At 51.4% G+C, this 23,578-nt stretch overlaps 1 protein-coding gene across 3 annotated transcripts in view; it reads left to right on the top strand.

Annotated features, from left to right (window-relative positions):
* The window catches only part of GLIS3 (GLIS family zinc finger 3), a 439,975-nt gene that overhangs the window by 329,737 nt on the left and 86,660 nt on the right, over positions 1-23,578 (top strand). For all 3 annotated transcript variants that reach the window (XM_075559880.1, XM_075559879.1, XM_075559878.1), the window contains 2 exons: positions 7,476-7,637; positions 11,495-11,605. In XM_075559880.1, coding sequence (XP_075415995.1) covers positions 7,476-7,637; positions 11,495-11,605 — 273 coding nt within the window. The remainder of the gene's footprint in view (positions 1-7,475; positions 7,638-11,494; positions 11,606-23,578) is intronic.

Raw genomic sequence — 23,578 nt, 5'->3', positions numbered from 1 at the left:
CGACTTGATTATTGGTTATACATATGGAATAAATCCTGTTTTAATGGCATCTAATGAGCCTTTCATTTCCAGAACCTTACACAAAAGCCCCTGATAGAAAGGGAAAGTGCGATTTCAAAGGTCGCCTCCTTGCCACTTAATGTCAACAATTCATAATCAAGCCAATATCTATAGGTGGTGATTACAGGCCTCAGAATATGGGACAACCTCCTAAATGAGCAGGGAGGTGGAAGCCTGGGTTCTCGGCAAGGCTGAAGACAACTCATACTTTTCATGAAAGTGTGTTATTGGAAAACCTCAGAGCGTGCGGTCTCGGGCTGCGTGGGTAAACCTGAAGTTCTGTCACTCACAGTCTCTGTGAAGCCACCTGGGGGTGATGTCACCTCCTCAGTGGGTCCTGGTGGCAGGGGGGGTACACTGGGCAGGGGGATGCTCCATGTGTGCTGGCCACGGGGCCACGGAGGGAACCTAGGAGCACTCCCGTTACAGAGCCAACCAGCCCTCTGTTTGCACACTGTCAGCTGAAAGTCGGCCTTTCAAGCATGTCTTCCGGGATACCTGGAGGGACCAGGCCATGGAGAAGGGGAGCATGCCTGGCAAAGTAGAGGGCCCGGGAAAACCAGGAAGATCCTCAAGGAGATGGCTAGACACTGGTGGCAGCAGCCACCGGCTCCCACCTAACCACAGGGAGGATGGTGCAGGACCAGCGGTGCTTCATTCTGCTGTACACCGAGCCTGTGTGAGTCGGAGCCACCTGGACGGCCCCTGGCGCCTCCCCGGCACTGCCACCTGGACTCTGACTCCAGGTGACTTCTGAGCCATTGAGTAGCACTGTTTCCGACAGGCAGCTCATTTTTCACCTAGAGGTTTCCATGTTTCAAGTTTCTCCAGGTGGGTTCAACCCCCATCCCCCTCCGTGAGCACCGAGCCTGTTCAGCGTTCCCATCGCCCAGAGGCTCTGTGGCCTGGGTCAGAGGATGGCTTTCAGTGTGAATGCAGATGGAGTGATGGCCGTCGTACCCCAGGGCTCCCACACGTGACGGGCGAGCCCATGCGTGCAGAGTCCAGCTGCACTTCATGGGATTCTCGATGGCTGTGCCATTTCAGAGAAGCCCTGGAGACATAGTGAGTACATGTCGGACTGCTCACCACAAGGTCAGCAGTTTGAATCCACCAGCCACCCCTCTGGAGAAAGACGAGGTGTTCTGTTCCCATAAAGAAGCCAGTCTTAGAAGCCTACAAGGACCGTTCTGCCCTGCCCTAGGGGGTCGCTCTGAGTCAGAATCCACTCAATAGTAGTGGGTAGCTTGGTGCTGAGGAGAGCATTCCTTAGCTCATCAACTCCCGGCACCTGAATCCCCTGGTCACTTGTATGACCCTCAAGAGCTGCTGTCCCAGTGACCTGTTGCCGACTCATCACAGACCATGAGGACACAGGAGAACCGCCCCCAGGGGCTTCCCAGGATGTCATCTTTCCGGAGCAGCCAGCCTCATCTTCCGCCCTACAGGGCAGTTGGTGGGGTCCGACCGCTTACCTTCTGGTCAGCCACCAGGTGCTTCACCACTGCGCCACCAGGACTCCTTAGAAAACCTGTTGTTTTGTTGTGTGCCATTGAGTCCAGGTGGACTCATGGTGGCCCTGGGGGTCAGTCAGCAGCCATCAAAAAGAAGAAAAAAATCATCCATTTGACCAAAAAGTCCAAGAATGTGCTGTGACATATTCCATAACCATCTTCCATCCACTCCCTTGCCACTGAGTCGGTGCTGACCCATAGTGCCCACAGCACAGGGTAGAACGGTGCCTGTGGGCTTCTTCGCCTGTCATTCTTTAAGGGGACAGAGAGGTCCATCTTTCTCCTGTGGAGCAGCTGGTGGTTTCAAACGGCCGACCTTGCAGTTAGCACATGCATAACCCACTACCCCACCAGGGCTCCTCCACAGCCATGGTTGTTCTTGGGGTTGTGGGTGTCATCCAGTCTGTCCTGACCCACAGGAACCTTATGCACCATCGGCCAAAACCTGCCCACCATCCTCACAACTGTCCCTGTGCTTCAGCCCATAGTGGTCATCCCAGCTCATGCAAGGCCTTCCTCTACTTTGCCAAACATGATGTCCTTCTCCAGGGACTGGTCTCCCGACAACATGTCCACAATCATTGGTAGGTCCACCTAAAGCTTAGTTTTTATGTATGTATCTTTTTTCGTGTATTGGTGCTGACTTGAACCTATGGACCTTGGGTGGAACTGTCTGGGCAGAGGGACATCCTTGGGTTGAGTCATAGGTCTGTGGTGCCTGATTGCTCTGTTTGGGGGCTCAGGAGTTCTTCGTGTATTTTCAACGAGAGTCATGAGGGTTTGTGTCTTGCATCCATGTAAGGCCAGTGGTTCAAACCCAGCAGCTGCTCTGCAGGAGCAGGAGGAGGCTGCCTGTCTCCGTAGAGGCATACAGCCCTAGGATGCATTGGCATCCACTCGATGTTGTGGTGGATCGGTTGGATGGCTCAGAATGGACTCTATAGCAGCAGGTTTGCCTTTATTCAGTATCCTCTAAGTGTTGTTGGACTGTTAACACCAAAGTTTGGCGGTTCGAATCCACCCAGAGATGCCGGACTCTACCTCTGAAGTCAGCCCTTGGAACCCCTATGGAGCACACATGTACTGGGATGCACACGGGTTCCCCAGGAGTGGAATGCGCACAATGGCAACCGGGCTGGGCTTCTCTGGTTTTGTTTATTCATACAGCTCCGAGGAGTCAAACTTGCTGGGGTCGAAGCTCTATCACTGTACCTGCAGTAACTGACAGAGGCTCTTCTGTCTCCTGGCAGTTTCTGTTGTTGTTTTCATGGTTGTTGCTGTGGTCGAGGAGATATCAGAGAACAGCCAGCTTTCCACTACTTGGAAGGTCTTCCCGAGTCGCCAACCCACGTGCTCAGTGCAGCAGCTGGCTGCTCACCTCCCGGTTGTGCTAGTTTGAAGCCTCCCTGAGGCACCTGGGAGCCAGCCCTGGTGACCGGCCGTGGAAACTGATGGGGGACAGTTTACCCCCACATCGACGGAGTCCCCAGGAGTTATAGAGAAAGGTTTGTTGTTTTTCAACATGGTGCCTCCTTTTTTTTCTCTCCTGGTATTTTAAAGAGGGAGTCATGCTGGGAGAGCAGGTTCCTCGCTATAAGGTCAGTGGTTCTAACCCACCAGTTGCTCCCAGGGAGAAAGATGCGGTAGGCTCTCTGCTCGGGTCAAGATAGGAAAGGCTCAGATGCCCAAAGGGGCAGTGCCCCAGGGTAGCTCTGAATGGGAGTCGGCTTGGTGCCCGTGTTCTTGTTGGTAGGTTCTATCAAGTGGGTTCCGGCCCCCAGCCAGTCACCCCATGTGCAGTTGAACCAAACACCGCCCCATCCTGCGCCTTCCTCACGCCTGTGGTTGTGTCTGAGTCCAGTGTTGTGGTCACTGGGTTGGGTCACCTTGCTGAGGGTCTTGAGTGTCTTCCTCTCTGCGCTGCCCCTCTGCTTTACCAAGCACGACGTCCTTCTCCAAGGACGTGCCTCTCCTGACAACCTGTCCAAGTTCATGAGAGGAAGCCTCTCCATCCGCGCTTCCAAGTTTTCCATATTCTGTTTTTAATTTATTGTTCATTTGATTGGGGACGCTTACAGATATCATAACAATTCATAAATCAATTACATCAGGTGAACTTGTACAGATTCTCAAAGCATTTTCTTTCTACTTCAGCCCCTTGATATCAGCTCCTCTTTATTGCCCCCACCCTACACCTTCGTGAACCCTTAATAAGATATATTATTGTTATTATTATTTTTATATTTTACACTATCTGATGTATCCCTTCACCCACAGTTCTGTTATTTATTCCCCTCAAGGGGAATTATGCATCCAATAGCTCCTCCCCTCCCTTCCTATGCCCTCCCAGGATTGTTACTCCCATTACTGCTTCTAAGGGTTTATCTATCCTGGATTCTGTGTGTCGAAAGCTCTTATATGTACCAATGTATATACACTAGTCTAATAGATTTATGAAGCCCAACTGGGGCCATGATAGCGGGGGAAGGAAGCATTAAAGAAATCAATATTTTTAACCAGTATCCTCATTCAGCAGTATTGATTCTTCTTGTCTTCCTTATTCACTGACCAACTTTCATATGCCTACGAGACTGTTGGGAATACTTTGCCTGGCGTCAGGTACACCTCAGTCCAGAAAGTATCATCTCTGCTTCTCAACACTCGAAAGAGGTCTCGTGCAGCAGATGTACCCAAGGCAATACGTTTTTTGATCTCTTGACTGCTGCTTCCATAGCTTTGATTGAGGCTCCAACCAGGATGAAATCTTTGACAAGTTCAGTCTTGGCCATTTCGTATGATGGGACCTACTGGTCCACTTATGAAGAACTTTGATTTGCCGTACATTGAGTTACAAACCATACTGGAAAAAGTTGGCGGTAGGTGATATTTTAAGCAATGACCCAGGTGTTTGAAATGAGGCTCAAGTCCAGTGGCTTGCATGAACAGCTCCTTTGCTTTGAGTAGTGCTTCTGTTCATAGCTAGGGCAGTAGGGGTTAGCTGACTTCTCACTGGACGCTGCACTGGGAGGCGCTAGTCCACATCCAGGCGAGTTCTGGTCAAGTGGACAATCTGAATTCGTTCTAGGGCGTGTCCGTTTCAGATTCCTCCCTGGCACACAACGTTCTGCCAACCCTCACTGAATCCTCCATGAACAATCCCAGTGTGCTTTTCCACACCCCATTGGAGTAGCCTTCTCCCAGACCACGATCCGGGGAGACTGGTTCAGGGGTCTGCCATGTTTGGGTGTGCATCCCCAGATCTGGCCCTGAAAGGAATCTAATCTACAAAAAGTTTTCTTTTTAAGCCCTTGCAAGGATCTGGGCTCTGTGCTTGGCGTTCGCAAAGCCCCACATTCGTTTCAGACCTATGTGTGGACCTCTAGGTCAGTGGTTCTCAACCTGTGGGTCGTGACCCCTTTGGGGGTTGAATCACCTTTTCACAGGGGTCGCCCGATTCAGAACAGTAGCAAAATTACAGTGCTGAAGTAGCAACGAAGATAATTTTATGCTTGGGGGGCCACCACAACATGAGGAGCTGTGTGAAAGGGTCGCAGCATGAGGAAGGTTGAGAACCACTGCTCTAGGTGATTTCAAGTTACATAAGCTGAGCCCCAGCCCTTTGCACTGCGTCCTTGGCCAGCACCATCTGAAAAAAGAGGAACTGACCCATGCCTGTCTGATTTGAGGCCGTCTTGAGCAAACAAGTGCTTGCCTCCAACCTCCTCCTCCTGCCCTCCTGCCCAGAGCCGCTTAGCTGGGCCTTCCCTCGGCGGACAGAGTAGCTGGGTTCATTGGCAGTCATCTTCTGCGCCGTCTAAATTTATTTCTATGTGAACTCGCAGTCAGGAAAACACCCAAATTATTTTAAGCAAAATATCAAAATTGAAATAAACCAGCATATGTCTTCGAAACGTGTATAACTCTCAATCAAGTAAGAAGTGCAACTTTCAGAAATGTCTTAAAATATCCCAGCCTGCAGCATCCGCATAGCTGAAGGGGATAGCGTGCTGGCCCGTGGTGAGAGGCCCGTCTTCATCCTTGCTTGCTGCAAGGGGGGAAATTCAAAGAGCCACCCTGGCCAGCTGTGCCTGCCCCTTCCTTCATAGGCACTTAGGCAGTGCCCCTAACATGTGAAGGGATTAAGGAGGTTCAAGTGATGCCTGCTCACTAGAATGGAAACCCATTGTGAATGTTTTCACTTCCCTTCCGTTCTGTCCCGTACACTCCCCCTACACACACACACACACACACACACACACACACACACACACACACACACACACACACACACTGTCGTTTCTCTTCATAATCCCTTTTAACCTATCACGCTTGCTTTCTGGTCTCTCTCCTTCCCACAGGTCCCATCCAGTGGGAACTTGAAAGGAATTGAAAGAGCCCTGGTAGCATAGTGGTTACACTTTGGGCTGCTAACCACAAGGTCGGCAGTTTGAAACCACCATACACTCCTTGGGTCAAAGACGAGGCTTCGTTACTTCTGTAGAGTTCAGTTTGGACACCCTCAGGGACAGTCTGCCCTGTCCTATATAGGGCAGCTGTGAGTCAGAATCTACTTCCTGGCAGTGAGTTCATTTTGCCTGCCTGATTTTTTGGAGACAGTTAAATGATACATTCCGGTCTCACCTTTATGCTTTATTGACAGACTTTCTCGAACATATTTCCTTTAAAAACAAAAAACTTTTCATTGTTGTAACACATTCCTTTTTAAAATCAGATTGTGAAGTCAAGGATAGGCATCACTTTGGCCCCATAATAATAGCTGGCATTTTGCCCACAGACAGAAGAGATTAGGTGCACAATTCCCTCAGTAAAGATCACCGACAGTCTGATGAAACAGGCCTGCGAATCGTCACCGTTCACTTTCAGGTCTTCCACTCACAAGTTAGATGGCAGGATTTCCTAAGGAGGAGGGGCAGAAACCAAAAAGGCTTCCTTTATTTGGAAGATGATTTTAGCACAAATTGAGTTGCTCCTCTTCCAGCCACGCCTCTGCTGTGCACAGCGGTTAAAGTGCTCGGCTGCGCGCCGGGGAGTTGGCGTTTCTAACCCCCAGCCACTCCGAAGGAGGAAGCCAAGGTAGCTGCTTCGGTAAAGACGCCTGGCTGTGGACGCCGTACGGAGCGGCTGCGCTCTGTCCGACGGGGTCGCTAGGAACGCAATAGCCAGGAGTGGGTCTTCCCTAAAACTCAGCACTGAATCCCCTGTCTTCCTGTCCTGTCACCACGCACTTCTTCCGAGGCGCCTCTGGATGGACGTGAACCTCCGGCCACTCGGTTCACTGCCAAGCACTTTAAGGATGTGTGCCGGTCGTCCCTTTTAGGCATGTTAACCCCCTCGTCTCACTGGGCTCGACCCCCGCCCCATCTCCACCAGGTCGCTCCTGGGGTTGTCGAGCACCTAGCTGGGGGGCAGCCGGCGCACCCCTCTCTCTCCCTGAGGTCTCAGCCAGGTCCAGCTTTTTCTCGCCCACATCGGTCTCGCTCCCCTGGTTCTTTTCTTAGTTGTCAGGAAGTTTCATCCTCCCTCCTTCCATCCTGACTTTCAGAGCACTTCGGGCATGGAGACGTGTGTTAATTTTTTAATAAATCTTTGAGACACGCACTGCTGTATTTTTGTTAACGGGCCAGATGGCTCACTGTGGATTTGCTCTGACATAACTGATCACAGAAATCAGCGTGGGGCCCAGAGCGGATGTAAGAGGTGGCACGTGTGCTGTGTGGAGAGTCAGGCAGGCACACGGGTACCTGTAGAAGTCAGATTGTTCCTGACTTGATGGTTCTCAGCCACGGGCAAACTAAGGACATTGTGAGGGCGATTCCCTGTCACTTCAGACCCAAACACTCACAGTCCTCTCACCAACCACCTACTGTGTTTTCTCGGCAGTTTGAAGGCTGCAAGAAGGCCTTCTCCCGGCTGGAGAACCTCAAGATCCACCTGCGGAGCCACACGGGCGAGAAGCCGTACCTGTGCCAGCACCCGGGCTGCCAGAAGGCTTTCAGCAACTCCAGCGATCGCGCCAAGCACCAGCGGACGCACCTGGACACTGTGAGAATGGCAGGGGCTTGTCACCTCCCAGCCCGGCCCAGGGACACCAAGGGCTTTGGCCTCAGGGTCTTCAGGTGACAGGGACAAGGCTGAGGACAACAGGAGTAGAGCGTAGTCGAGGGACAAAGGCACCAGGCAGGCATCCTTGTTGGTCATCTTCAGTCTTACAGCTCCTGGGACGAGAGAGGGACTTGACCACCTCGATGTTAAAGCAGGTGCCCTGGTGACACAGTGGTTAAGGCACTTTAGGAAAGAGTAGGTCGGACAGTCCTGTGAGTTTCTAAGACTGGAACTCTTTACAGGTATAGGAAGCCCATCTGTCCCCCTCGGAGCAGCTGGTGGTTTCGAACTGCTGACCTTGCAGTTAGTTAGCAGCCTAACACGGAACCGCGATGCCACCAGGACTCCAAAGACAGTTTCATCTTTCAAGCCGATTTCAACTCGCAGTGACCCGTGTGACCAAGCAGAGCTGCCCCCGTAGGGCTTTACGGCTCCCGTCTTTATGGGAGAAGCCAGAGCTCCCTCTCCTGTGGGTGCGCTTAACCACCTGCACCACCAGAGCCTGAGCTGTGGCAGAGTCCGTTTAGATGCAGAGAATAACCACTAGAGACGGAGGAGGGGGGTGGGCATTCCTAAGACATATTAACATGAGCAGGCGTTTTAAACTCTCACTGCCTGCTTCCCCCGTGAGAAGAGGGTACTGAGAGGAAGCCCCGCAAGGAGATGGCACGGCACCGTGGCTCCACGGGCTCACACAGACCCGCGGTGATGCGGGTGGTATGGGATTGGGGCGGCGTTTCCTTCCAATGCTCCTGGAGTGGCTGGGAGTCGGAACCCATTCAACAGGGCCCACCCACAGGATTGGGAAGGTTTTTAAATGTTGTTTTGTTTTCTGTACCCTGATTCTTTTCTTTTTGCTGGCGTGGGTTTTGAGGGCGAATCTGGTCTTTTGCTCTGAGACTCCCCGGCATTAACACCTTTAAGGGGTCAAAGAAGAACCAGTGCAGCCCTCCCGAGGCGTGGGTTTCGAAGCTGCCCCTGTGTTCACAGGAAGGAGCCTTTGACATAACCCCAGAGGCAGCAAGGGCTCTTCCTTATGACGCCCTCTGCTCTCCACGTGCTGGGCCCGTTGGCTCCTTGGCCAATGCCTTTTGCCTGCTCCCCCCTTGCCCTCGCCCGACTGCGGGGCTCGTTCCTTGCGATGGACCTCCAGGCGACAGGAGACTTCACTCTGCTTAGCGGAGCCGGTGGGACAAATCTATTAATACACAGCGCGGCTCTCCCAGCCCGGTTCTTGCAAATCATGTATTCATGACAATGTTTTTGCAGTGTTCACATTCTGCTATTATTAAACTACGCCAGAGAGGGGACCGTTGAAAAGACACAGCAAAGGCTACGCATCTTCTCATGCATATTGCAGATTCTTCTGATGCCACCTTGCCGTGTTTAGCTGCACGTTTTAGACACCTCTGCGCTGGCCACACCAGGCCCCGGTGGTGCGGTGGACGAGCTCTCCGCTACTAACCTAAAATCTGGGCAGCTCAAACCCACCCACCGACTCCTTGGCCCGGCGATCTGAAGGTGACGGCCTCGGCTATGCGGTGGGGTTGCTGTGCGCCAGAATGCACCCGAGAGCAGCTGGGGGGTCGTGTTGATAGACGTCGTTTCAGCGACGGTGCCCCGTCCGCTTTGTTCAGCGAGTGTGGAAATGTACTCGGACGCAGTGGGTCAGCCACACGGGCTGTTAACCAGCAGTTTCAGCCCACCAGCCTCTCCTCCCCCGTCTTGCTAGGAAACCCCGAAGGGTCCTGCAGGGTCACTAGGAGTTAGAATTTGCTCGATGCCAGTGACTTTGGCCTTTGTTTATCTGCTTGTTTTTGATCCGTACAAGAGTTATGGTTTATAGAGCCTGTCTCGTAAATACCTGAAATAACCTTTGAGCTGTGGGATCCCGGAAGAATCTTCTCCATACAAACTCCCTGCCATCGAGTCGATGCAGACTCCAAGCAACCCCAGAGGACAGGGCAGCAGCGCCCTGTGGGCTTCTGGGACCAAATCTTTACAGGAGTAGAAAGCCACGGAGCAGCTGGTGGCTTATGAACTGCTGACCCTGTGGTTAGCAGCCCAACAGGCAGTCACTATGTCACTGAGTTGGGTTTCATGAGGTCAGAAATAGCAGACTAGTCGCTGAAGACATTGGGAGAGTAAATGGGGTTTTGACAAGGCAGAAGACTAGTGTTAAAACTGGCCTGGGTAGAATCCAATCCGTTTTCTAATTTGTTACTTACCTTTACCACGGAAGGGCGAGCTTCCTGGGCTTAGGCAGCCTGCAGAAATCGCTTCCATCTTCCCGACCTCTCTGCCAGGATTCCACGGTATTCTTTGTAGCTTTCCACGAATTTTAGCGACGCATTTTGAAATTTAAAAGAAAACTCCATCTTTCAAACTTTTAAGGGAAGTTATCTAAGATAATTTTATGATTCCGCATAATGCAAGTCCTTTAAAAACTAGGCCGTTTTTATTTTGGGCAGAGGGAAAGTGTTTCTATTAAGTTTTCTAAAATCATCATAGTCTCTGAAATGAAATTCTCAGATCCCTACTTTAATTCTTGTACAGACTCAGGCAAACTGCGCAGCTCTGGTGGCGCTGGTGGTTAGGCATCGATCCATTAACCACAGGGTGGGCTGACCGAACCCCGGCTTCTCTGTAGGGCAAAGATGAGGCTGCCTGCACCCATGGGGGCTGATAGTGTAGGTCACAGCGGTTCTCAACCTGTGGGTTGCGACCCCTTTGGGGGGTGGAACGACCCTTTCACAGGGGTCGCCTCATTCATAACAGCAGCAAAATTACAGTGATGAAGTAGCAACAAAAATCATTTGATAGTTGGGGGTCACCACCAGATGAGGAACTGTCTTAAAGGGTCACGGCATTAGGAAGGTTGAGAACCGCTGGTGTAGGAAGCCTTACAAAGGGTCCCTGTGAGTTAGAATCACAAGGATGTAGTTGGTTGGAAGCTTTTTGAAAGTTATATCGGAATTAAATACTGATTTTGAGCGGCCAACTCTTGTCGCTTGAAGGATTGGTGATTTAAATTTAGGTCCACTTACCTTCCACTGGCTGCCCCAGAGTGGCACCCACAGGAAAGAGCTTGATTAGTAACGGAAACAGCGGTGTGCCAAGCCCAGGGATGCCCAAGAACCACTCAGTCTTCAGTTCAGCCCGCATACGTCCAGGAGGCGAGGGAATCCCACTGCCAAAACGGGTGCCCCTCCACAGAAACCCGGCTTTCGCCCAGGGTGCCAGCCACCAAGGCTGCAACGACTGCTTCTTCCGCTGACCTCTCGTCTTTGTTGTTCGTAACCTACTGTGTCCTGTCCCTTTACTCTCACGTCTCCTTCCTAACTCGTGCTCTCTCTCTTTCTCTCTCTGAATCAGGTTTCTTCTGAAACACAACCAGTCTTTTCTGGACTTTTCTACAGCTTCTTTACCCGAACCCCTAAAGAATCTGTGCTTCCTAGTTTCTGACAGTAACAAAGATTGTTGCCACCTGTAAGTACGGTTGCAGACACTGCCACACCTCCCACCATCAACCCTGCCACAGGCCCCGCCCTGTTCTCCTTGGATGCCCTTTCTCAAGCCTTGCGGAAGATAGCCATCTCTCTGCATCTTGGAAGATTCTCCTTCCCTTTGCTGCAACACCCATCCAGGGGACCTTCTCATTAAAGTGCATGAGTGTCACCCAGCATCTTCCATGAGTCACTTAGTAACAGTTCATGCACTCAAGTCACCAGCCTTTGAGCCACTCTGTAACCTGTATGACGTAACCACAGCTGTCTCTTTCTTTCTTTCTTATTTAGAAACCTTATGCTTGCCAAATTCCAGGATGTACCAAACGCTACACAGACCCCAGTTCCCTCCGGAAGCACGTGAAGGCACATTCTTCCAAAGAGCAACAAGCCAGGAAAAAGGTAATTTTGAAAAGAAAAAAAAAAGGTGGGGAACTCCCCCAGCCAGCAAGTGCACACCAAGGTGACTCAGGTACTACTGGGGGCCTCAGGAATGCTTAAGGCTTCTTAAGATGCAATGGATTTTCGGAGGGAGCTCAGCCCTGAGCTATCAAGGCTCTGGTTTACGTGTGCGGTTGGAGCCAGGTCGGAATCTCTGGGCATGGCTTGTTGGTTTGGGAACAGTAGTGAAAAGTCGCCAGAACTAGAGTCCCAGATTGTGAGCACCCAGTGTAACTAGCCAAAGGAAATGGAATAAAAGCAACAACAGCATGCCTTGTGGGTGATTCGTGCTTTAAACAAATATACTTAACCTAATTAACAAATGGCCCAAATGATTTTCGCAGAAATGAAAAAGGAAGGAGTCTTATAAAGCATAAATATAGCACAATCCTTAACCTAAGCTTCTGAGACTGCATTTCTTAAAAGGGGTCGTAGCATAGTGGCCATGTGCCTAACTGTTAATTGCAAAGTTCGAAACCACCAGCTGCTACGAGGGAGAAAGAAGAGGCTTTCTAGTCCTATAAAGAGTTCTGGTCTCAACCCCCAAGGGGCAGTTCTACTCTGTCCTGAAGGGTCACTGTGAGTCAGAATTGAGTCAGTGGCAGTGAGTGTGGTTTTGTTTTGGCTGTCGGTGACGGTTGCCTTTGAGGGGACAGTGCCTCACGGTGGTTTTACAACTGAACCCAGTGCTGCCCAACTGTGGGCCATCTTCCTGAACTTTGGCGTCTGTGAGTCCCTTGTTTGAGCCCCTGTGCAAGGCCTCTGCTCCTCGAGGGCTCATCAGTCAGCACTCTGCTAGACGATCTTCCTGTAACAGGTCCTTAGCATGATGGCGTGGAAAGGGCCTCGAACCGACGAACTCTTTGACATCAACAAGGGATTACTGTATCTGTAGACGTGTATGCAATATACTAGAGCTCAGATGTTGAAGAATACTAAGGTCTATCATCAAACCCTCGTGGTTGTTGTCCCCACCCCCAGCCCCACCCCAGCTTTCCAAGTGCGTGGCAGGCTGCACCTGACCTACTCTAGCGGTGGGAAGCTTGCTGCTTTTCCAGGCACCTGGTGTTTGACTGTGGGGCTCAATTAGTAAGTATATCTTGCTCAGGGCCAATGACAAATTGACCTGACCTTGGCCCGTGGAATGTTTTCATTTGCGTTGAGATGAGCACCTGACTCATTTATGGATTCTTCTCAGCAAACGGAAGGTTCTTTGACATTCAACTTGTTCTGAGTGCTTGAATGAATCCCTCGGGTTCACTGTGAGTTCTGCTTGGGAATCTTGCCTTCCTTTGCGATATATAGGGGCATCACACTGTCATGTTGGGGCATGGTCCCTGGTCTCTTTGCTCTTTCACTTTTTCATTCCTGGGAATTGTTGGCATACCCGGAGGGGGGGTTCCACACACATGAACCCACATACTGAGGGTCATCCGTGAAAAGGATCCGGCCTCTTCTCTGAGAGAGGACATGCTCAGTTGGAAGGACTCAGGACTCATTGCAGACAAACTCTCATGCAAGTCAGTTGTTCGGGTTGCTTCCATTCCCCGCCCCCACCAAAAATATCGTCCAGTCTCTTTGTGAATGACGTATATGACCAGGTGGCATGGGTTGGCTCTGTTCTTCTCTTTTGGAAGAGTCCAGGAACTGCCAAGAGGATGAGCAATGTCAGTAGAGATGTCAGGGCAACCCGTGTTCTTCACATGGCGCGCCGTGGTTGCACCGTGGCGGTGGGTTGTTGGCTTTGAGTTGTCTCCCTGTCCTGGTGACTGCAGGAGACTTGCCGGTCATTTCTGGGGTCATTGTCATGTGTGAGCCCACTGCTGTGTCTTTCCAGTCACCCCATCTCCTGGGGGGCTGCCTTCCTTTTCACTGACCCCCTAGTTTACCAGACATGGTGCCCTTTTCTAAAGATTGGCCTCTTCCTGACGAGCTGCCCAGAGGATGCGAGTCAAACAGCGCCTCACCTCCCCAGCTTCGCAGGAGCGTCCTCCTCCTAAGGATGCTCGTTTGCCGGCGATTCAGCAGAACCACTCACCGATGTCCTCGGTCATTACATGAACGGATCTTATACCTTTGAGGTAACAGGCTGCACGGGTTAAAAATAAGAACGTTCCAGTTAACCCTATGGTTTCATAGGTCTGGTGGGTTTCCATCCCCAGGTTGTCCCAAAGTGTGAGGCTTGACTCTACTCCCACTCGGACAATTCTCTGGAGAACAGCAATTCTGGGATGTGGAAGACTGAATGCCCCACTCGAGACGGATCTGCCTTGGAGGATGTCCAGCCAGGGTATGCCTTAGAAGGGAGGATGGTGAGACTTCATCTCCTATACTTTGGACCTGTTATTGGAGGGAGCAGTCTGGAGAACATCATGCGTGGTCAAGTAGAGAGGGTCAGCGAGAAAGAGGAAGGCTCTCCCTCCGTGAGAAGGACAGACACAGTGGCTGCCGCAATGGGCTCAAGCGTAGGCAGGAGTGTGAGTACAGCACAGGCATGGGGACTGCGAGCCAGAGCTAACTCAGCGACACCCACAGAGACAGCAGCCCGGTGGATGGAGACGCAACACCATCATAGTCCGTTCACCACGGGGATCTGGGTAGACAGGGCAGGCTGTCAGGGGTGGTTGAAGCTGTCGCCTCTACCTGAGTGCTGCTAATTGGCTGAACAATTCTCGAAACATCTGCAAGAGAAGAAAATCAGACTGTGAGATGACAGACTATCGTTTTGTAGACAATTTGCAGACGACCTTCAAAGGGCAACCAAGACAACAAGGGGCATCCTTTGGAGAAGCAGATTATCTCCTCTCGACTATGGCAGAGCCCTGGTGGCGTAGTGTTGGTTACACACTGGGCTGTGATCCACAAGGTCAGCAGTTTGAAACCAGCAGCTGCTCTGTAGGAGCTAGATTGGGCTTTCGACTCCCCCCAAGAGTTATAGTCTCGGAAATCCACAGGGGCAGCTCCACCACAGGGTCCCTGTGAGTTGGCAACGACTCGATGGCAGTGAGTTTGAGTTTGGCTTGCTCTCGGGAGCCCTGGCGGCAGAATGGGCTGAGTGAGGCTGCCAGCCACCAGGTCGGCAGTTCAAAAGCACCAGTCCTTCCTCAGGAGAATGATGACACTGTCCACTCCCATAAGAGTGACGACCGTGGACACACATGGGACAGTGCCACCCTGTCCTGTAGGGTCGCCATGAGTTGGCCTAGACTCCGGATCAGTGAATGTTGACCTGCTTGTGTCTTACTTAAAATGAGGTGTTGCCTCTCCAGTGACTTAGCTCGGGTTGCCTGATCAGTTTCCTGCCAGTGCCTTAGTTGGCTTTCCTTGGCCAACGTCAGGGGCAAGTCCGAAGCTCTCCTTGCTGAATTCTAAGGTGCCTTCTCATTCTCTGGCAAGTAGGGGGGCGGAGGAGAGGGCAGAACAAACACGCTTTATGAATCCGGAGTGAATGCATTTGTGGAACTCCGAAGGAAGAACGTCCCTCTGTCCAACAAGAACCACTACAAAAAGAAATACCATTCCCAGGAGAAGCACTGTTTGCCCCAATTCCATCGATCCGCATTTCCAAGGCTCCCACTGGGGTCTGCGGCATGGGAGATTTACATGGTCAGATGTTGTTACCAGACCTGGGAGAAATACTAATTGTGGACTCACAACATTAGGCCTTGGCATTTGAAATATTTCCTGGCAGACAGAATTGAAAAGAGAGAGAAAAAAAAGTAAGATACAATAAACCTTTTAAGACAGAATTAAGATTATTTACGACTTTAATTAAAAATTGAAAACTGGCAGCTTTTCAAAAGAGTACACACACACACACACACACACAGAGAAATGTGAATGCATCAGAAATAACCATAAAAATCCCTAGGTGATAAAGGCCCGGTTGGGTGATGGGCCCAGCCCAGGGGGATTGTTTTGTTGAAAAGAATAAAACCCTTTCGTCACACCCGGTTAGTCATGGATTCATTTTGTACACCCTGCCTGCCTCCCTGCCTCCAATCCGCTTCTGAACCTCCCCAGGGACACAAAATGACATTCGTTTGGTCTTAACATGGCTGGTTTTATGAAGCCCTGCTCTGAAATTGGGACCGGGCCATCGAGTCAGTTCTGACTCAGAGCAGCCCTAAACGAATTCCAAAGCCACACTCCCTGCCCCAGGTCGATTCTGCTGCATGGCGACCCTATGGAACAGAGTAAAGCCGCTCCCTGTGGGTTTCTGAGACTAACTCGTTACAGGAGTAGAAAGTCTCACCTTTATTCCAGGGATCCCCTGGTGGTTTCGAACTGCCGACTTTTCAACTAGCATCTGTATCAGGCAGGGTTCTCTGAAACAAAACCAAGACCTTATGATTGTAGCAAGATAGATTTACACAGTGAGAAGGATATAACAGCTAATTAGTCCACACAGCTGTTCAGAGGGCTCAGTTCAACTCACTTTCCTGAAACAGTTAATTCACTAGAAGTCCTTCAGTGCACACGAGCTGCTGGGTCCAAGGTCAAGGAAGTAGACAGCAGAGTCTCCCCTCGGAGAAAATAGGCAACAGTCAGTAGCACAGTTGCTCAGCGAAGTGGGCCCGATGGGATCTTCAACCCAAGTGATACCCAGCAACAGGATCCGCCAGCCTCAAGCTCATGTGATGTGCTTACCAGCAGCATGGTGAAGCAGGTCTTGAAGGATCTCAAGTTCTAAGGACATGATCCACGAGTTGGCTTGGTCCACAGGTAGTGCAGCACACGGCTGAGGCAAAGAACTAGCTCAAGCAGCAGCACGCTGGTCCTACACCAGGGAGGAAGAAAGAAGGGGGAGGTCTTAGAAAGCCATTTATCTTGTTGCCCTCCAATCAAGCTGCGACCTAATTGAACTCTGCCTATTGGCCGAGTTGGCACAACAAACCTATCACGGCATCCTAGTGCACAACTCACTATCCCACCAAAGCTCCTTTTGAGTCATCCTACACAACCAAGCACCAAACTCACTGCCATCAAGGTGACTCCACCTCACAGTGACCCCATGGGCCAGGGCAGCACTGCCCCTGTCGGTTTCCAAGACTGTAACTCTTTGTGGGTGGAGAAAGCTTCGTCTTTCTCCTGCAGAGTGGCTGGTGCTTTCGAACGCCTGACTTGGCAGCTATCGGCCATGCAGCACCACTCTGGCACCAGGATTATAAAGGAACCCTTAGAGGGCGGGGTACACCTGCCCCATGGTGTCCCAAAATGGTACATCTGTGCAAGAACAGACAGCTGGGCTTCTGAGGAACCCCTGGGTGGGGGGTCAAACCAGTAAGCTTTCAGTTTGCAGCTGGCCGCTTACTTAGCCGCTGCACCACCTGGCTCCCTGACAATCACGAAAAACCGAAGAATCTCAAAGAAATATTCAAATTGTGTGGTGGTGGTAGGGTGGGGAGAGACACTATATCAGCCAAGGAGTTGGGGGTTCTTTGGCTCACTGCATGCTGAGCGAACCGTTGTCTTCGCATGCTGCGTGCATACCTGCACAGCCCTCCAGCCCTCTTCCACGGTTGCTCTCTGCAGCAGAGCTCAGGCCCAGGAGGACAAGGGCCTCCCGTATCCGTGAGAAGCCCCGACAGGCCTCCCAGCTTCGGTGTCCACCGAGAACAGCAAATAGACCCTGCCTCGGGTCCTGCCTGAGGAAGAGAGGCTGGAGGGCGAGCAGAGAGCAGCGGTCACCTGACATGCTGCTCTAGGCTGGGAGTTGGTTCGAGCAGGATTCTGCATGCACACCTGGGAACCCCGCCAGCACCATCTCCCAGGCTTGCCACACGCTTCGTAAAGAAGCGAAGACTGGGAACGCTGGGCCATGCCCACATCAGAGGCCCCAAGGACCTTTCCGCTTCCATAGAGACTCCAGACTTGGGCGTCCACGTTTATGAAAGGCTGACCTTTGGCCTGCCACGGCGGGCGGCTGTCACGTTGGTGGCCTGTTAGAGGACGAATGTCCCACGAGTGTCACAGCGAGTGTTCCGGATTTCTGCGTCAAGAAGCAGCTCCGTCCAGCTTCCTGGGCTCATGCCACGTTGCCCGTGGGTCTGGGGTCTGTTCTGAGCCACCCAGACTGTAAACCAGACTGTAAATCGTGGCACCAAGTACCACACAGTTCACCTCAGGGGCAGTGGGGGCTCCATAGTAGAATCCCCACCTTCCATGTGGGAGCCCGTGGGTCCGAGACCCAGCCGGTGCCCCTCAGGCGAACCCCCATTCCCATCTGTCAGTGGAAACTTGCAGGTCGCTCTATAGCCACATGGGTTGTCGGGCAGCTTCCAGGTGAAGGCAGACTAGGAAGAAGGGCTGGTGACTTTTTCCCTCCAGGGCTGCCTGCATGCAAGAGTGGGTCCCCAACGACGGGCCTTCCCAGATGCTGACAGCTGCCCTCACATTTCCCCCCAGGGATAAATAAATCCATGACAGATGACGGGACTCAGCCCGTGTCGTGAACACATTATCTCCAGGTCCAGTGGCTCCACTCCTGCCTCTCCCATCCAAGACTCCTTGCTGAAAAACAGCAGACCTTGGCAACAGAGTAGAGCCGCTCCCGAGGCTCTCCGAGCCTCCTCAGAGGAGGATAGATAAGCCAGGTCTTCCTCCCGCAGAACAGCTGGAGGGATTTGAACTGCCAACCTTGTAGTTAGCTGTCGTGCACTTAACTGTTGCACCGCTGGGACCCCCTCAACAGACCCGATGCCACCGGCGTATGGCTGTCGAGTGCCGCTGCTTAGAGGTCTTGGTCACAGGGCCCTGGTTAGAGGTCTTGGTCACAGGGCCCTGGTTTACGTCCACTCTGATGAACAAGGACACCTGTCGGTGACAGGTGGCTTGCATCATGCCTCAGAAGGGTGCTCAGGAGCCAGGCTCTGGCTGCTGCCCGGAGACTCGGGTGACTCCCTTGGGGAGCAAGTCCCCGAAGGAAGGCTCCAGGGAACGCTTTAATGAGGCAGAAATGTTGGTTAAAAATAGCGGTGCTAATTAATAACGAAGTTTTGGCGTCAAGCAAATCATGTTCCATTTAACCCTTCGCCAATAGCACAGATTTGGGGTTGGAACCAGCTGCCTGGAAGCTTCTAATTTAAGCTGACTCCATGGGAGACCAGCTCTGCTTCCCAGCTTTTATGAAGCTGGGTGGTGATGGGAGCTATTGGCAGGGGGGTGAGAAGTCACTGTTGGGGGCAGGTTGTCAGCCAGGGTGAGTAGATCGGTCCCTTTCTGGGCAGGTCAGAGGCACTCTCAGGGTGCCAAGGGTGGAGCACTGCCCAAGTGCTTCGCAAGAAAGGCCTAGTGATCTGCTTTCAAAGGGTGACCGTTTCGATAAACCTATAGAGCCATTGTCCTCTGCACACAAGGGGTCACACACATTCATGGAACTCAAGAGCCAGTAACACCCCCGCCAATGGCTAGCACCCCTCAGATCCTAGTTTGGAAAGCATGCTTTTCCCCAAAGTGTGTTCCTTGGAAACAGCCCACAGGTATAAGGAGGTTGTTTATTGACAGGCATAAGGAGTCCTGAGGATGCTGTCAGGTAAACGCTGAGTCAGCAGTTCAAACCCACCAGCTGCTCTGAGGGAGGAAGATGAGGCTGTTTGCTGCTGTAAAGATTGACAGCTTTGGCAACCCGACAGCAACCTGTGGTCAGGAGAGGCCAGTCCCTGGAGAAGGACATCATGCTCGGCGAAGTCAAGGGGCAGTGGAAAAGACGAATGCCCTCGAGGAGATGGGCTGACACAGTGGCTGCAGCAATGGGCTCAGCCAAAGAGCAATCGCAGGGATGTTGCGGGACCGGGCAGCATTTCATTCTGTTCTGTACCAGGTCGCTGTGAGTCAGACCGACTGGAGGGTACCCACCACCAACAACAACAGCAACAGGAGCAGAAATGGGCAGTGATGGCAGTGGGTGGACATGTGTGGGAATATTGGGCTGAACACTATTTAACTGTCACACACACACACACTGTCATTAAGTGGACTCTGACCCATGGCTCCTCCAGGAGAGTCCGAACAGAACTGTGCTCTGCAGGGTTGTCAGTGCCTGATGTTTGCAACTAGATCACCGGCTTTCTTCCTCATTTCATTGGTATCCACCCTCACCCCACTTCTAAAGTCCCTCCTGGTAAAAGAGAAAGAGGGGTCTCTAGCCCTGCTCTGACCCGCTAGGTAAGGACGCAGCCCCTTGGGTACTTGCTGATGGGGCTGGGCTGCTCCTCCCGGCTTTCAGGACTGATTGGCAGTTAGAAGCCTACTAGGTGCCGCCTCCTCTCTCACTCCATTTTCCTGCTCCTTGAAGTGATTGGTTTGGAGAGGAAAGCGCCAGCTCCTTCTAAATTTAGTCTTCTAGACTCTCACGGGTGGCTCACCCTGCCCTCCATGAGCTGCCCCACTCACAAAGGGTTGCCGCCACCCCCCACCTCCCACCCACCCGTTTAGTCTTTCTTGCTCCCCCACCTCCCCACCCCGCACTTTCAGCTGCAGGAAGGCCTTGGATTCGAAGCCCCTTGGTTTGTGTCTGGACTCTGTCTTGCGAAGACATCTTTCCAGGGTGACAGCACAGCAGGGCTTGGTTCAGCCCAGTGCAAACGCATCGAGGAGCATGATGGACAGGCGGCTGCGCCTTCCCGGAAGGAGTGTTTGCGTTGGGCACCAGGAGGTTCTGGGCTACCTGCCCCTTTTTCCATTTTCTCCATCTTCCCAGCTAGCATGGAAGGTGGACTTGGGGCCCGGCGGTGGAAGGTGAATCAATTCCATAAAAAGCCTGGCTGCAAACGGTGAAAATAGGGAAGCCACCCAAAACTCGGAATCTAGGGGACTGTATAAACGAAACCCAGTCCTCCCACCCAGTATGCATCAATAAAACACGACAACATGCTCTTCAACACCACACGTCATGGGCCAAACTGGAGAGCAGTATGCTTAGCAAACTTAGTGCATCTTAGAAAGATAAATATTTAATAACACCAGTGTAAGGAAAAACAAAGGGAAGAAAATACATGGTTTTTACACCAATATGTTAGCCTTTGAAGAGTACGAGGAGGCCGGGGGTGGGAGCAGACACGGAGAGGGAGGGACAGGGCATGACAGAGGGACAGAGGAAGGCTGTGAGCGGGGACAAAAGAAGGAGAACCGCATTTGGGGGGTGGGAGGTTAATGGGTTACCATTACAGATTTTGTTGAGATGGACTGTGTAACTATTCAATATGCTTCTTTAAAAAACAGACTGAACAAATGAAAGTGAAGGCTCGCAGCATTAGAAAACAAACAAACAAACAAAAAATTCCCTCTAGATTCCTAATGCCTGGGACCTAAATATTGGCCTAAGTGGCTTAAAAAAAAGAGGCGGGGGAGTAAAAGTGAAGTGGACTGGGAATCTTTAGTGACTTACAGTCTCATTTCAAATCTATTTTTTAAAAAGGGACGACTGGTGGGTTTGAACCATTCGGCGTCAGATGAAAAGGGACACAGAGAGGAAGGAGGGCACAGCTTGCTTGAACAGTCTACAGCCCACCCACGTGTCAGCGTTTGCCCAGAGAAACTGAGCGGGAATCTGGAGACAGGGAGGGGGGTTGAGATGAACCAGTAAACCATTAACTCATGGCTCTGCCAACAGCAACCAAACCCACCCCCCTCTCTGCCATCATGTTGATCCATCTCACAGAGACCCTATAGAGCAGGGTGGGACTGCCCTGTGGGTTTCTGAGACTGTAGCTCTTCTAGCTCTGCCTTTCTCCCGAGCAGCAGCTGGTGGTTTTGAACTGTGGACTTGATGGATCGTAGCCCAGTGCATTACCACTACGCCACCAGGGCTCCTTACGCCACAGGATGCAGACCCAATAAAGGCCGACTGTTTCTACTAGAACGACCCCTGTCGTGCATGAAGGGTTTTTTAAGAGCGAGAAAGTGGATCTTGACATTTTAATAAGTTGGATTTCCCTTCTGCAGATGACTCCATTGGTTTATCTGTCCCTCAGAGAGTTTAGCTGGTTAAGAATAATTAATGGCAAGTGAGATGATGAGACATTTGTACCGGATTACGTATCCACCCTCCTCCGGCCACACAAGAAACACACGTGGTCCGTGTTTATGTGTTTGTACAACCTCTCCCAGGCAGCCTGAGTTTCCTCGTGCCTGTTTGCAGGGAGAAACATCTGTCCCATCCTAGGGAAACCCCTGATGGAGTAGTGGGTACACATGATCCGCATGGTCGGCAGTTCAAACCCACCAGCAGCTGCAAGGGAGAAACACTGGTTTGCTACTGTAAACTGTTACAGTCGCTGTGAGTCAGCACTTACTGGGGGGCAGTGTTTCGGTTTGAGTGAATCGTTCTCCTGGTCTACCAAACACGGTGCCACGTGAGTGGGAGACGCGTGCGTGGGTGTGGACTCCACTCAGGAATCTTTATTTTTAGGCCAACTTGAGACCTTTGTTCCCCAAATTTATCTTTTCTAAATTGACATGAGATTGGCCCTTTTTGACTCACGAGTTACTTGTTTGGCTGCTCACTGCAAGGTCAGCAGTTGGTTCGAAACCACCAGAAGGATGAACACTGCAGTCTCAGAACCTCACAGGGGCAGGTCTGCTCCATCTTACAGGGCCGCTACGAGTCAGAATCAACCGAATACAGTGGATATTCTCCTCAATATTCTAATTGTTTAGAGTCCCAGTGGTTATGCGCCGGAGCACTAGCATTTCCGAGATTTACCACCTTATGTCCTTTAAATGGATTTATTCAGAGCATTCAAAACTTCAAACTCACTGCCCTTGAATTGATGCCAGCCCACCGAGACCTAACGGGACAGGGCGGAACTGCCCCATGTGGGTTTCTGTTTAACACCATCATCAGTAGAGTCTAAGATCTGTGATCCGTGTTCTTTGAGAGTGCTTTAGCCAGTGTGCTTTGGCGACATGGAGCCAGTGATCTTTAGCTAGATCTATATTCAGAGAGAGAGAGAGAGAGAGATTATTCAATTGAAAGATTGATTTTTAAGGGATCTGCTCATGCTGTTATGGGGCAAGGAGTCCTGATGGCATAGTGAGTTACACATTGGCCTGCCAACTCCAAGGTCAGCAAGTTCAAACCCACCAGCCATCTCCGAGGGTGAAAAATGAGGCTTTCTACTCCCAAAATGAGTTATAGTCTCAGAAACTAAAGGGGAAGTTTCACCCCGTTCTATAAGGTCACGACAAGTTCCACTTGGTGGCAGTGCCTGTGTTGTTTTTAATGGGAAACTGACAAGTCCCCACCCTGCAAGTCTGGGAAAGAGTGAGAGACTTCTGGCAAGGTGTGCGTTTATATCCCAGAAGCCAAGGGCTCCCTGGAGAGACTTCACCTGATTGGACGAGGCCCACCTAGATTCTGGAGGGCAGTTTGCTTTACTTGAGACCAAGTGCTTAGATCACATAGAACTACTCCATCAGAGACTAGCGTTTGACCCAACCCCAGGGCCGACACATAAGATCCACGGTCACAAATAGGGATGGTGGACATAGTCATGACTGAGGGAGGATCTCATGTTGCCTGTGTTCAATACTTTCAGAGTTATTTTTTTATACACTGTTGCCTTGTTTTGTTCTTCTGGCCTTTAGATCCAGGATATGGTGGGTTTGGGGGTTGGGTTTTTGTTGGTTTGTTTTTTTTTTGCCTATTCCCACTCTACTTTCCTTCGTTTGTTTTTGAGAAGTGAGCGAGTTTAGAAGTGGGGAGGAAGCCAAGTATGATGCCCAGAGCTGGTATGCCGTTTTCCTAGGAACCCAGAGGCCTGCAGATGTAGCCAGAATTCCTTAATCCTGCTTAATGCAAAGCCGTCCATTAAGCCTTGACACACTGTTTGCAGTCTTGGCATTCCACAAAACGTTCTGGGGAAAGATCATTCCCTGGTTGCGCAGTGCAGAGCCCTCTTTATAAACCCAGCAACGTGTCCTGTGACATCT

The sequence above is a fragment of the Tenrec ecaudatus genome, chromosome 10 (assembly GCF_050624435.1).
Source record: "Tenrec ecaudatus isolate mTenEca1 chromosome 10, mTenEca1.hap1, whole genome shotgun sequence".
In the NCBI taxonomy this organism is placed as follows: Eukaryota; Metazoa; Chordata; class Mammalia; order Afrosoricida; family Tenrecidae; genus Tenrec; species Tenrec ecaudatus.
This window is presented reverse-complemented; position numbering and strand designations above follow the sequence as displayed.